This window comes from Odocoileus virginianus, unplaced genomic scaffold (genome assembly GCF_023699985.2).
Source record: "Odocoileus virginianus isolate 20LAN1187 ecotype Illinois unplaced genomic scaffold, Ovbor_1.2 Unplaced_Scaffold_5, whole genome shotgun sequence".
Taxonomy (NCBI): Eukaryota; Metazoa; Chordata; class Mammalia; order Artiodactyla; family Cervidae; genus Odocoileus; species Odocoileus virginianus.
Window position 1 is genome coordinate 3859251 of NW_027224267.1, and position 13835 is coordinate 3873085.

The following is a 13835-nucleotide window of genomic DNA, read 5'->3' on the forward strand; positions in this document are numbered from 1 at the left end:
AGAGTTGGGTCTTAGGACCCCCTGAGATAGGCACCCATGTCTTCTCCATACAACAGGCCAGGGAACCTTGAGACCTGCCTGAACCCTGGAGCTGGGATTCAAACTCAGGCAGGAGCGATCCAGGGTCCACACTCTGACTCCAGGAGACCTCCAGCCCGCTTTCCCAGGACCTGGCTGGGCCGGAAGCCGGCGGGAGTTCTCCTCCGTCTCAGCCCTTTCCTGACACCTACAGCTTTCAGAATAATCAAGACTCTCAGCCTGACATCCGGACCCTCCAAGGTCTGCCTCTTGCCTCCCGCGACCCCCGTTGCTCCCAACCCCTGCACCCTGGCATACTGGGCAGCCTTCAGCTCTCTGGTCATGCGTGCCCACATTTGCCCACCCAGACCCCCTTTTCCTGGAACTGCTCTCCTTCATTCTAGTCCTTTGGATGCTCAGCTAGCTCCCTCCGGGGATCCCTCCCAGACGGCCCGGTTGAGTGCCTCCCCCGGCTTCCCGCAGATGGGCCAGTCTGTGCTTCCTCCCTCCGTCCCATCTCCGCCAGCAGCCCTGTAAAGGCCCGGGATCGCGGGGACCAGCCGCGCTCGGGTCCAGGGCCTGGCGCGGCCAGGAGGCCAGACTGGAGGCGACGCAGATCCCAGGGAACCTAGGCCGAGAGAGGGGCGTGTTCCAGCCGGGACCACGACTCCCGGGAGGCCTTGCGCGCCGAGAGGCGCCGGCCGCTCCTCTCGCGGGAAGGTAGGAGCTTTTTTGAGTTCGCGGGCGTGGGCGGGGCCGGAAGCAAGGCGCGTTTCAAAGTGGTGATAGATGGTTTTCTTATCCAATAGGGTTGAAAATAGAGCCCCCTCCACGGGCGGACGGCGGGAGTTAGGGACGACGGCGGCCAGTAGGGAGGCGCGGGGGCGGGGCCGAGGCCCCCGGAGAGGAAGTGGGTCGGTGCTGAGGCGGCGGCGGCGGCGTCGTCGGCGTCGTCGTCTGCTAGAGGTCTTCTCTGAAGCGGCTCGCGGAGGTGCTTCCCTCGCTCGAGTGCGTCGACCCCAGCGCCCGCTGAGCCTCCTCGGTGCCAGGCAGGGCTCGGCTTCGCGGGGGGAGGGGGGCGGGCGGCAAGCCAGCGCCGAGCGGGTTCGGGGGGTTTTTGTGGCCTCGCGCGGCCTGAGGAGGCCTCGGCGCCGCGTCCCGAGGAGCCGCCGGGGCGCGGCCGACCCCGCTCGGGCCCCGACCCACGGCCGAAAACCTCTCCCAGGGCCCCGCGCGGGGGCCGCAGGAGCCCGGCGCGGGCGCGGAAGTGGGGAGGCCTCGCCGTGGGTGTCGGCCGCCCCTGGCAGGCCGCAGCCTGGGCGCCCCGGTCTTAGCTTCGCCGGGGAAACTGAGGCGGCGGGGCGGGGAGGGGCGCGTCCAAGGTCACCGGGAAAGCCGGGAGGGGCGCCGCTCGCGGGCCGGCGCGTGCGTGCGGGGAGGCCGGGCGAAGGTTTCGTCCCCGCCGAGGCCGCCGCCTTTGTGTGCTCGCGCCGCCGCCGCCGCCGCGGGCTGGCGAGTCAGCCGGGCCGCCGGGCGGAGCCGCCTCCAGGCTGGGCCGGGGCTGGCACGCTTGAGGCGGGGAGGGGGTGGGCAGAGCTCAGCGGGTCTTTAGGCTCCGCGCGCTGGCCGGACGCGTGGCCGCCGAGGCCTGCGGCCGAGCCTGCGGCGGGCGCCTGGAAACAGGTGCCTGAAGCCCAGGACTCGGCGCAGGCCGCTTTTCACGTCTTGACCCGTCGAGGGAAAAGGGAAGAGTTCAGAGCCTTGGTAGGCGTTTTCTTGGGGTGTTGGCTTTTGTGTAACTCCAACCCCCTGCCCGTCGACTGTCACGGCCATACCTTCCTTCTGCGCCACTTTTCTTGGAACCAGACCTGGGGTCTCCACCTCTGTGGTCCTGCCCTCTGTGCCTTAGTGGCTGGGAAGACTGAAGCGGTCTGCCCAAGGTCACAGCCTCGGTTCTCTGCCTGCAGAACTAGACCTTTGAACTCAGTGACCAGTAGCTTGGGGGCCCACTGTTATGAAAGATAGAAAAGTTGAAGGGAATCGTTTGGCTTTGTTTTTCTGGTGGTTTGTTTTTTGAGGGGTTGGGGTGGTTTCCCCTATGAGTTTGAGAGCATTCGAACAGTGCTACGATCTGTATGGCCTGAACTTGAGCTTCCAATTTGGACTCAGATCTTGCTTTAGTGGAGTGTTTGTAAACCTTTCACATTCATGACTCCCCTCCATCCCCAGCCTTTTTTACACATTGTTTTTCTAATCGTTCTCACCAAACAATTGTCCGCTGCAGAATGTTAATGCTGCCTTCCTACTGTAGGCTCTTTTTATGAGCTATATGCATGTTTATGATTTGCACATAAAAAGAAGGGGCTTTCCCCCCCCTTTAAGAATTCATACATTAATATTTTAAGTCATCACATTTTGAGGTCTTCTGTGTGCCAAGCTTTTGCTTGGACTAAAATAGGCGTGATACAGGCCCTGGTGGAGTTGAGGAGCCAGAGTGGAGAGAATGAGGGGTATTCCCCAAGGTTGACACATCAAATGGGGCTGGAGAGGTAGCAGGAACTAGAATACAGAAGGTCTGTGGTGCACCTCCACAATGGGGAATTCAGGATTTATATTAAGACCAAGTGGGAAATCACTAAATTGAGTTCTAAAGAGGGAACTTAACAGGGTTAGATTTGCGTTTTAGAAAAACCACTGTTCTATGCGAAGGATGGTTAGAAAGGTGGACAAAACTAGTTGCTTCAGGACCAGTTAGGAAAAGAGAGAAGGGTAGCTTGGGCCAGGGTAGTGACTAGGGGTGTTCCCAGGTGGTGCAAGTGGTCAAGAATCCGTCTGCCAATGCAAGAGATGCAAGACACTTGGGTTTGATTCCTAGATCAGGAAGATGCCCTGGAGAAGGAAATGGCATCCCACTCCAGTATTCTTGCCTGGAAAATTCCATGGATGGAGGAACCTGGCGGGCTATAGCCTATGGAGTTGCAAAGAGTCAGACACGACTGAGCGTGCACACACACAGGGACCAGTCACTGAACTTGGTGATGCCAGTCACAGAAGTTCTTTACTGACTTTTTACTTAAAAGCTTTTAGCAAAGTCTGTGTCTGGGAGGTTATACCCATGCCAATTTCTGGGAAAGACTTGGGGTGCTGCTTGATGAAAATATGTGCACAAGTTGGTTGGTTTGTATGTGTTATGTGTTCCTGTGTATATGTTACCCATGTCTTATTTTGGAATGATTTATGTACACTTTTCACTTTCCCCAAATTAGGGATTTTTGAGGGATAAGGTGGCTCAAGGTGGCTCCTGTAGAATATTACAAGGTTGACGTTGTTGAGTGAGATATGAATCATATGTGCTTTTCTGACTTATCTTTCCTCAATAGCTTGTTTCTTAGAAGAACTTTGGGAATTTTAGAGCAAGGCATTTTGAGGTTTCCTGTCTAAAGAGGAAGGCCCAGAGCACAGATTCTGCCTCACCCCAGGGTTACAGGTCAAGTGTGAGTAAACGTAGGGTTAGGATGGAGGGTGCCACTCCACAGGGATGGGGAATTTTCTTTGGAAGGGTTTTGTTTTTATCCCCCCCCCAGGCATAAGTAAGTCTTGGCAGGTTTATTGAATGCCTCCTTGTGAAGAGAAGGAAAGGCTTGGGAACGTTCCAGAATGAGTATTATCAGTAGCCTGCTTGTGCAAAAGAGCAGTGGCCATCCGGCTTTCCTGTGGTCCAGAAACCACTGGTTTCCTGCCGTGCCCAGTAGGGGGCCGTAACAGCAGAGTGTGCCTCCGGCCGCTGAGTAGGTGGGCTCATACACAAATTTAAAATGAAAGGATAGCTCCTGAAGGGCGTTATTACCTGTTAATGCCATTTTGTTTGGGAATTATATTTTTTTCTTTTTGGTGTTTGTTTATGTGACTGCACCGGATCTTGGTTGTGGCCGAGGGGGTCTTTAGTCTTCACTGCTGCATGTGAACTCTTGCAGTCGGGGCATGTGGGACCCAGTTTGCTGATCAAGGATCAGATCCGGGGCCCCTGCACTGGGAGCTGGGAAGCTTAGCCACTGGACCTCAGTGAAGTCCTTGGAGTCGTGGTTTCCAGCAGCAGGGGTGTGACTCAGACGTCTCTAGGGGCTGCTCTGGGTTTGTGATGTCATAATCACGTCTGCTGTTCAGGGGTCTCCACCGCTAAAAAATCCACCCTGCCCGGTAGTTTGAGTTAGCTCCATCTTGTGTCCTGAAGCATGGGCGGAACAGAGTCACTTACCCAAGGTCATACAATTAGTAAGCGGACCTAGCATCTGAACCTCAGGCCCCAATGTCTTTGTTCCTTTTGCTGGACTTTGTTAGTGTTTATTGTCACATTTCTTTTTCAAGAAAGGTTCACCCAGAAAGGGTCTAATTACAAACATTCTCGAGAAACCTAATTTCAGTAATTGCGTTCCGGAACGACCCCTCCCCCAAGAAAGCGGGCTCACGGCCTGGGCGTTGTCCTGTCTGCTGCACCCCGCTTCTCACTTTGACCAAACCGTTGCTGAATTCTGCTGCTTGCTATAGCGGACCAATATAAAGTTTGCTGCTTTTCTGAACACCTTCTTGACATTTTTCAATTCTTAACTAACATTTGAAAACATAAGGTTGTGGCCTCTTTTTTTCAAGTTGAAAATGCTTCAAATAGAGATGTTGTGTCCTGTTCTCCCATGATGGTCTTCTGGTTTTAAATGTTCCTTTGTTTCCTGATGGTGACTGCATTTTTATTTGCAGTGTAATAAGGCTCCATTTCCCCATCTTTTTTCCCCACCTTAGAACACTCTGTGCCGTCTTGAAGAATCTGCCATCTCTTTCATCTCTTTCAAGTGTCTCATGAGGTTGGTAATTTAATTTCAATGGGGGAAAAAAATCGTTTTGTGCCAAGTGCTGTTCAAAGAAGAGGGCATACTCTGATGGGTTTTGACATAGTTATGTTTAGCAGATGGAGTACCACAGAAACAACAGAGGATGAGGAGTGATAGAGATGTACTTAACGTTTCTTTGAGGTCGACCTAGAAGAATGAGCAGTTCTCCAAGGTGGGATGGGGTCGGAGACCCTCGCAGGCGAGGTAACCGCGTATATCAGATTACAGTGCTGGGACTGGCATCCGCAGTACCCGAAGTGAGGCACAGTCAGTCCTCTGTTGGTTTGTTTTAGATCAGTGCATTCAAATATAATTGATTTTACTCAATTCTGCTCTCACCAGTTGTTCGGAAGCAAGGATTAATTCCAGCAGGATTGATATTTTACGAAACAGGTTGAATATAATGGGGCTGTTGAGTTTAGTGTGTATAATTTCACAAAGAAAGTTGAACTCAGCTGAACCAAGCCACAAAGACCATCTCCGCCTCAGGCACCTATCAGATGTATCAGTTCACTGTGTGTCCGAGCCGTACCCTCTGCACATCGGGTGTCACAGCACCCTATTTCCCAGTAACTCACAGGCCACGGACTTGGTCAGGTGCCACGGCTGTTATGGTATATGGGTATTTCTTAACCATTTAATTTGTTTAACCATACTATCGCTTTTTTTAGGTTCTTACTGTGTATGTGTGTGAAATTGTCCAAATTTTGGAGTGTTGTACCCCTAATTCCACTTTTACCCAAAAAGTCTATACACCTTTTATATTGTATGGTGATTTTCAGGAAGACCTGTGTCTGTCACTGCAAGTGAGTCCAGACCGCTTAGTGGTTGGTTATACACATGAAGGCAGTGGGTGCGGTCTTCTGGGGACATTTGTCATGTCCTTGGGTCCCTTGGAGTCTGGCAGCGGTTTCTGAGCTCCCATTTAAAGCTTTGGCTTCTCTGGCCACTGAAGGTTCTTCCTCCTGCTTTGCTGCTTTGTCTTTAGAATATCCCCAACGTTCCCTTTGTAACAGGTGCTTGCTGTCCTGGGAGACAAGGACCATTGACTTATTTTACTTCCGAGGAAGAGAGTTGGAGAGGATCTGGATTCCACCACCAAGACGAGTGTCTTGAAAGCATTGGGTTTGGCTTGCCACTTGGTGATGGCATGTGTGCGGCCTTTGCCAGCCCGCGTGTGGGTCTGCCTGAGTAGAAGGCCACTGCTCGGCTGAGGAGCCCTGGGGCAGCGCTGCTTGAGACCAGCTCCCCGCTCAGGGCGTCCCTGGTGGCTCAGACGGGGAAGCCTCTGCCTGCAGCGTGGGAGACCTGGTTCCATCCCCGGGGCGGGAAGATGCCCTGGAGAAGGAAATGGCTACCCACTCCAGTACTCTTGGCTGGAAAATCCTGTGGGCAGGGGAGCCTGGCGGGCTACAGTCCATGGGGCTGCACGGAGTCAGACACGACTGAGCACCTTCCCTTTGTTTCTGGTTTCTTTCCCCTCATATGCAAATGGAGGGATTCTCTCTGGGGGGCACCGCTGGGCTGCTGCCTGCTGTAGGTGAAAGCCAGAGAGCCGCATCTATGAGCTGCTGACGCCCCCGGCCACCACCACAGTCTGCACCTTGGCCTGCCTGGCTTAGTCCACACACATGCACCCCCTCAGCCCACCCCAGTTCGTGGTTTAGCGGAAGCGCAAAGATTCCTAGCTTTGTGTGGTGCCGTCCGCACAAGCCTAGCATGCCTCCTTCCTGGGAGTTTTAGGGTCTGTCTTTTTGGCCTCTGGTATGTTTTCAGCCTCTGGTGGAAATGGATCCTGAGGTTTCCTTTATTATATTTCTCTTGCTCCTGACCCCCTGCAATACCTTTGTTTGTATTAATATCACGAGCCCCCGCACCCCTCCCCTCCCTGCTGCACCCCTCCCCCGCCCCCAGCCCAGGCCAGGATGACTGAAGGAAAATGAGAAGTTAGTTATGGGGTCGGGGTGGGGCAGCCACCGAGCTGTGCTTCTGTGTATCCCAGAGAAACCTGCGAAGGAGTGGTCGCAGGGCCAAGTAGGCAACTTCTTCCAACATTAATTGGTTGAACTTGGTGTCTGTTGATATCCTTCCCACTTGTGAAAACCTTCCAAACCTATTACCGATACAACCTTGGGAGATAATGGCTTTGGAGAATTGAGGTGCCCCCTCCCCGCCAGGCTCCAGGGCTTTCACTGACAAAGGGTCAGCCTAATGTTTGGGGGGGGGGGGGGGATTTGTCTTAACCCTGCATGTGAAGCTGTGGAGAAATTCCTGAGAAGAGCTTCATCGAGAAGAGGGTGAGCCAGTACTCTGGTGATGTTAGAGTCATAGGTATGTTTTGGAGGTCCCAGAGCTTGGAGGAGACTGAGGGTCCTCCTGCACTTACAAATGTTTCTCAGCTTTACCCACGGCAGAGCATTTCTGAATACTCGATTAACTCCTTTTAAAAGTATCCAGGAAAGAAAAGGAAGATGAAGTTTATTTTTTAATTTTTGTGTTGTGGTAAAATACACATAATGTAAAATAGACCGTCTGAACCACTTGTAGGTGTTCGGTGGTATTAAGTAAATCCACCTTGTTGTGCCGCCCTCACCGTCTATCTCCAGAACCTTTTGCATCCTCCCAGGCAGCAACTCTGTATTCATTAAAGTAAAACTCCTTGTGCCCCACCTCCCCCAGCCTCTGACAATTACCATTCTACTTTCTGTCTCTGAATTTGATGTCTTGGGACTTCATGTAAGAGGAATTGCACAGTATTTACCCTTTTGTGTCTGTCTTCACTAAGCATAATGTCTTCAGGGTTCTTTTTCTTAAGGCTGAATAATACTTTGTACTTTATTTTTCTTTTTTTAACTGATTTTCAGAAAACTGAAGTTCATTCTTAATTCTGGGCCCTTGAACCTCAAGGCCAGATTGTAAACAAAAGTAGAACATCTCTTTACCCAAAGAGTTGTTCTTTTTCTCTAGTAGAAGCAAAAACAATCCTCATCGGGTCCTTTGTTTGGAGGAAAGGGGAAAATTTCCTTGAGTGACAAATCACTGAGCAGGTGTGAAGTCCCCTGGTGCCCCTTTCAGTCCTCTGAGACTGACTGGCTTGGTCAGGGTCACACAGTAAATGTGTAACAGACCCAGTTGTGTGTCTCCAGGCACAGTCAGCTGCTCTCTGTCTTTGCCGAGAGTCTAGTCCCTGTGGAGCCTCGGGAGATGGGGGGGTGGGCTGCTGGGCCTCCTTCAGGCATCAGTAACTGGGAGGGGGCTGCCCCGCGCCCCCCTGCCGGCTCTCCAGCTTCCTGTCCGCCTGGGCAGGGGTGATCAGCCATGTCCTGCCAAGTCTCTTCTGGAAGTGAATTGAGCTTGCTGAGGGCAGAAATGTTTGTTCCAGTTCCTTCTGGGGTGGAAAGTTTGCTTTGCTCTCATCTAGTAGCACTCACACTTGTAAGAAGAGCTGTGGTTACTGGCCTTTCTGATTTAATACCTATTTATTACTTAATTTATTGATTGTCTTTCCGCTTAGAATGTATGCTCCATGAGTGTCTGTTTTGTTCACCATTGTATTTCCAATCCCTGAAGCAGTGCCTGACTCAGAGTAAGCCCCATGCACGGAATTGTTGAATTAACTCAACTGGTAGGATTCCTTACAGGGTGCTGGAACCTACTGGGCACTTTGATTCAGTATCACAGCTGCGAGGTAGGGGCTATTTTTCCCACATGGAAGATGGTAAAACTCAGGCGTGGAGGTCAAGTGTGTGTGCAGGGCTCTGGGGCTCATTTGGCCAGTCTCATGATTGCTGTCTATACAGTGCACCCTCCTTTGTATAAGCAGGAAGCTCTTAGTTTTTCTTAAGTTCTGAGGCCTGGTCATTGATGTGACGGTGACATCAGTGTTCACTTAAAAAACTTTGGCGAGGACTCACCAGTTCTCCCGCGGTTAGGACTCCGCGCTCTCACTGCCGAGTGCCCGGCTTTGATCCCTGACGGGGAACTAAGATCTCACCAGCTGCAAGGCTGGCTGCAAAATTTAAATAAATTTTAAAAACATGTGACCTAGACCGTTGGTACTAGCCAAGGCCTTGGTGCCTAATCAGTTGCTGATAAATCGGCCTCGCATTGATGAGACTCTGTAGGTGGAAGCTTCTCTGCTTTTACCGTGCCAGCATTGAGTCAGACTCACTCTGCTCCTGTCTCAGAATAGCTTCTGAGTTGACAGAGATCCGCTCTGTAACTGCCACACGGGGAGTGCGTGACCCGAGGTGGCTGCTCCGCGTCTCCGGGTGGCCACACACCAGTGGCCACTGTGGAGCCCAGGTCGCAGCAGCCTCGCCTGCCCGGGGGCTGGGGGTCCTGTGGGCCGGCCGCGGGCCCCGGCTGGGCCGAGCGCCCCGCCCAGACAGCTCCCTGGGGCCCTGCAGCTCCCGGGTTTTCTGGCACACCCCCTCCCCACCCCTTTTCTGCTGATCCCTCCTTTCTTGGCTCCTGGGACAATAAGACCACAGGATCCAGCTGCAGTCAACACTGCCCAACAGTTTCTAGCCATGATGCATGTAGACATTCGCATGTAATCAAATGCACAGAGGCGTTACATACATATGATCGTGTGTCACCCCTGCTAGCGTTGGGGGGTCATCTTTTGTGTCCTTAGTAGCCTCCTGGGAAAAAAATCAACCTCTGGCAATAACGTCATGATTGAGTAGACCGTTAAACTTGTGAGAACGCTGAAGGTACTAACCTTCGCACCTCCCCACCGCCATCCAGTTGGTGGTCTCACTTCTCTCCACACTTGCCACTGTCTCCAAGCCACACAGCTTTCTTCTGCCTGGGTTACTGCACGCCTCCATACGGATCTGTGTTCTGACTGGTCCAGGCGCTCACAGGCATCCTCACACAGGTGGTGCCGTCTCTGCATGAACCCCTGCCTGCCCTGTCCTGGGAGGCGTGTGGGCCTCGGGGCTCCCACACAGCACGCTGCACATCTCGGGCAGATCCTCTCTTCCCCTTGGATGGCCCTGCCCCCCGATGTGTTGGTTGAATAGCTCCATCACTAGGGGCCTCATCTTCAGTGTCACTTCCTCCAGGCAGCCCAGTTTGGCCCTCTCTAACAGTTTGGGCCTCCACTTGCTTGGTCATCCATGATCAGCTCCCTGTGGCCAGCTCCCTGGCCTCATTCTAGGTCTGCCTGTTTACTGCTTCTCCTGGAAATGCCCGCTTTTGTCTAACTGATAGCCAAGTTTTCCACACTGTCTTTCTGCCTTGTGATTCTCTTTTCAGGGTTTTTGGTTTTTTTTCTACCTGACTTCCCAAATTGTAACACAGATTCTAAAACCTCTACCTCCACCCTAGTTCTCTCTCCTGGGTTTTTCAGCTGCCTTTGGACCTTTCTCCTTGGATATCCACGTGCAGCATTTCTAAAACTAAGGTGTCTGCCTTGTTTATCCCTTCCCTAGCCCGGTTCTGTGGCGTCACTCCCATGGAATAGCCAGATAGATAACCTCGCGAGGGCTGGTCTTCCCTCACCTTTCTGTCAGAGCGTTAGGGGGTCCTGGCATCTGGCCTTCTTGACCATTCCCCGTGCCACCCTCTACTCCTGGTCTTTTCTTAGTGGCAGGGACAACATTAACCACCCTCTCTCACTTCTGAGCCACTCACTGCTTCAGTAACCAAGAACATCTCCTTTGGGCAAAGGATTAGCTAGGTGCAAAGTGGACAGAGTTCTCTGACCTCTGGCACTTCTTCAGGTGAGGCATGCTGAATAACTGCACAGTTTGCCTTGGAAACCACGGTGGGGGGATGTTGCTGAGATGGAGTGCTGGCATGTTGGAAGGAGTTCCTGGACACTTAAGTTTGAGAAACCTGGAAAACGCCCATATTTGTTTCTAGAATTAATACATCTGATTCTGGCTTGTATTTGTGTTTTTAAGACTGGGTGTCCTGGTGTCAAACTGCCCTGGTTTAAATCCAGACTTGGTGTTTACTAGGTGTGGACTATGGGCAAGTTACTTAACCCCTGATCATTCTTAGCTCCCTTGCGTGTGAAATGGTCACCATGATAGTGTCTGCCTCCTTGTTGGGCGAGAGGAGGATCATACACGATGGTGTGTGGAAGGCGCTTTAGTGTCTTGCACACAGAAGTGACCTCTAAGTTTGAGCTATTGTTAGTTTCACTATTCTAGTGGCTTCTATTACCTGCATGACCCAGAACGCTTTGTAGTTGGTGAGGGCCATCTTTCCCACACTCCGCTGGCCTCTCTGTCCACACACCGCACTTCCATGTTCGCAAACGGGCCTGCTGGGGAGGCCCTCCCCCAACCCCGGGTCTCCCCACCTCCACACTCTGGTGGAATCCAGCCCCTTGGCAGATTTCCCTGAGGCTGGCCTTCCACCCTTTTCTGCCCTCTGACCGCTGACCTTGATTATCCCCTAAAGGAGAGGAACAAGCTGTTGGGTTGGCTTGGGGCGTGGGAGGGTATGGCAGAGCCTGGGGCTGCGGGCGGGTGGCAGGGAGTGGGGAGGGTGTGCTCACCGGGGAGCGGGGAACCCTCTGGCACAGCTCCCGGATGCGTCTGGAGCCACCGTGTTTGAAAACCTAAAACTTAAAACAAGGAGGAGGCAAGAGGCTTTGGAGCAGCCAAGGTTTGTGCATTAAATTATTTCCTTGTGCTCAGCAGACAGGTCACTGTCAGTGACATTTGTATCAGATTCTTCTCAATTCTGAGAGACTGCTGGGATGATGAGTTCTGGATTAGGATCCAGGAAGCCCGGTGGCTCTAGAACCACATGTGATCTGGTCTTGTGAGTCCCCAGGGGCTGTGGAGGTGCCGCCACCTCCCGTGCTCACCAGGTGGACTGTCTTCATCTCTGCTTTGGTTGAGGGCACCCCGGGCCGGCCTGAGGGTGTCAGGTGAGGTCATGCTGTAGGCCAGTCGCGAGCCTCCTTGGAGAGAGGGAGACAGCGAAGAGACTGTGCGGCACTCATGGAGCCAGGGCGGCTTGAGGGAGGGATGTGCATGCATTCGGCTGACGCTGATGTACAGCAGTTACTGCTGATGAAAGATAAACTGCTTGGGTCTGAGCGGATAATGCAGGCGGTGGCATGCCTGGATGCAGACTGCCGGGTGCTGGAGAAAGGCTCAGCTGGCTGGACGCTCCCTCAGTGGGGCTGCTCCTGGAGAACCTCTGGCCTCTCCCGGTCCTCTTGGTTTCCCTTGCACCGGGCTCGTATGCCCCAGTTATTGCAACACCTGAGCCGTCTGCTGGCACCCACCCCAGACAGGAGCTGGTGGCTGGATGTATTCACTGCTGCATTCCCAGGACAGGAGCCATGCTGATGAGTGCATGATGTGGGGGGACGTGTAGCCCGTGGGTCCGTATTGGAGCTGGGTCGGGTGCGGTGATCCACAGCCTCTTAGGGCTGCGCAGTGGGCGGTGCAGGCGGAGACCGCATGGCTGTGCTGGCAGAGCAGGTCTGTGAGCCTGTAAAGTGCGCGGCACTGATCCAAGTGTTGCCACTGCGTTCCTGAACTCAGATCTGCACGGTTAGTCCCCACCTTCCGCGGGCCCTGAGCAAACCAAGGGCCTCCCGTTCTCCAGGAGCCTCCGCACCTGCTGCGCTCTCTGCCCTTCCCGGAGCCTGCCTGGCTTCCCGACCCACAATTTCTTAGTTCTTCTCCGCTCATCTGTTGCCAGTGGCAGAGTCTCAGCTGGGCACGCAGGGTGGGTCAGGGTTGGTAGCCCTTGTCTCCTCCCCTGAATTATGGGCGCCTGCAGCAGGCCCCAGTTCCCAGTTGTGGGGAGAGACGGAGGCTCTTTCCTTCCTGGGATTGTGCCATCACATGGAGCAGTTCTGGTTTTTGTTGTCTTCCCAGAAGCTAGCACAGGCCTCTGCAGGGGTTTCTTGTCTTTGTGTGTGTGTGTCTGGGGGGGTCCTTTTGTTTATTGATCTCTTGATTACTCCAGAGAGGATTCAAGAAGGGAGGGGGCTTCAGCGTCACCCACCCTCCCAGTTGGCAGGAGCCTCAGAGCGTGTGCAGTGAGGCAGGGTCACTGCATCCAAGGAAGCTGTGAATGAGAGGCCGGAACTCTGTGTCCCCAGCCTTTCACAGTCAGAGTCATAGGGCAATAGCTGCTTTCCTAAGCTTGAGTGAGCAAGCCGCGTCCACACAGATTGTGCAAAAGGGTTCAGGATTTCTCCTTTTCGTAACAGAGACCTGGGCTTTGTCCCCTCTGCCTGCTCCCCCAGTGGGTCACAGGTCATCACCATTAGGCTGCCTGGAACGGCCTAACTAGAGCTGGTCACCCAGTGACCAGCAGCTGCCTGGCACCCTGCCATTTGCATTTTGTCTCCTGGCACAGCCTGGGGGAGGTGGGTACAACTTTGACAAGGCCAGAGCCCGTCTTAGCCTCATGGGGGCGAGTCCAGACAGGCGGGGAGGGGGCCGTGGGCCGAGGAGCATCTGTGCGAGTTTCAGCAGCCAGGAGGGTAAGGGGTGACCTCATGGTCCTGCTTGCAGGCTGTGGGGTCACGCGGTCCTGTCTTCTGCAAGGGTGTGTATCTCCCACGGAGGATGTGGGTTAGGACGTGATTGCGCAAAGTGCTCAGCAAAGCGCGCAGCTGACAGAAAGGACCAGTAGATGATTGAACTGAACTCTCTTGTCAGTAATACAGGTGCAGCATTTGTCAACTTGATACCTTTATTTTCCAGGGCTTGAAGATTCTGGAAGTCTCCTGGGGTGCAGATCCCTGTGCTAGTCAGAAGATGAGCAACCAGCAGGCATGAGAGGCTGAGCCCAGGCCTGGTCTAGACTGTGTGTGTTTCTCTGTAGGTTGGCACCGAGGATCACCATGAGTACGGTGAGTCTTACAAGTTCATGGATTCCGTTTTTTAAGGCTAAACAACTACTTCATTCCTTGTGTATCTCAATTATGAGAGTACCATAAAG

The 13835-nt window shown here is 53.4% G+C and overlaps 1 protein-coding gene across 4 annotated transcripts in view; it reads left to right on the plus strand.

Moving 5' to 3' along the window:
- Nucleotides 1–904: 904 nt before the first annotated feature.
- RNF4 (ring finger protein 4) overlaps nt 905–13835 on the plus strand; it is a 32650-nt gene continuing 19719 nt past the window's right edge. The window contains exons 1-2 of one of the 4 annotated variants that reach the window (XM_070462558.1): nt 905–1009; nt 13598–13746. In XM_070462558.1, coding sequence (XP_070318659.1) covers nt 13738–13746 — 9 coding nt within the window. In that variant the 5' untranslated portion in view covers nt 905–1009; nt 13598–13737. Of the gene's footprint in view, nt 1068–4178; nt 4279–13597; nt 13747–13835 lie in introns of those variants that run through there. The other 3 variants (XM_070462556.1, XM_070462557.1, XM_070462559.1) reach the window with 3 other exon arrangements.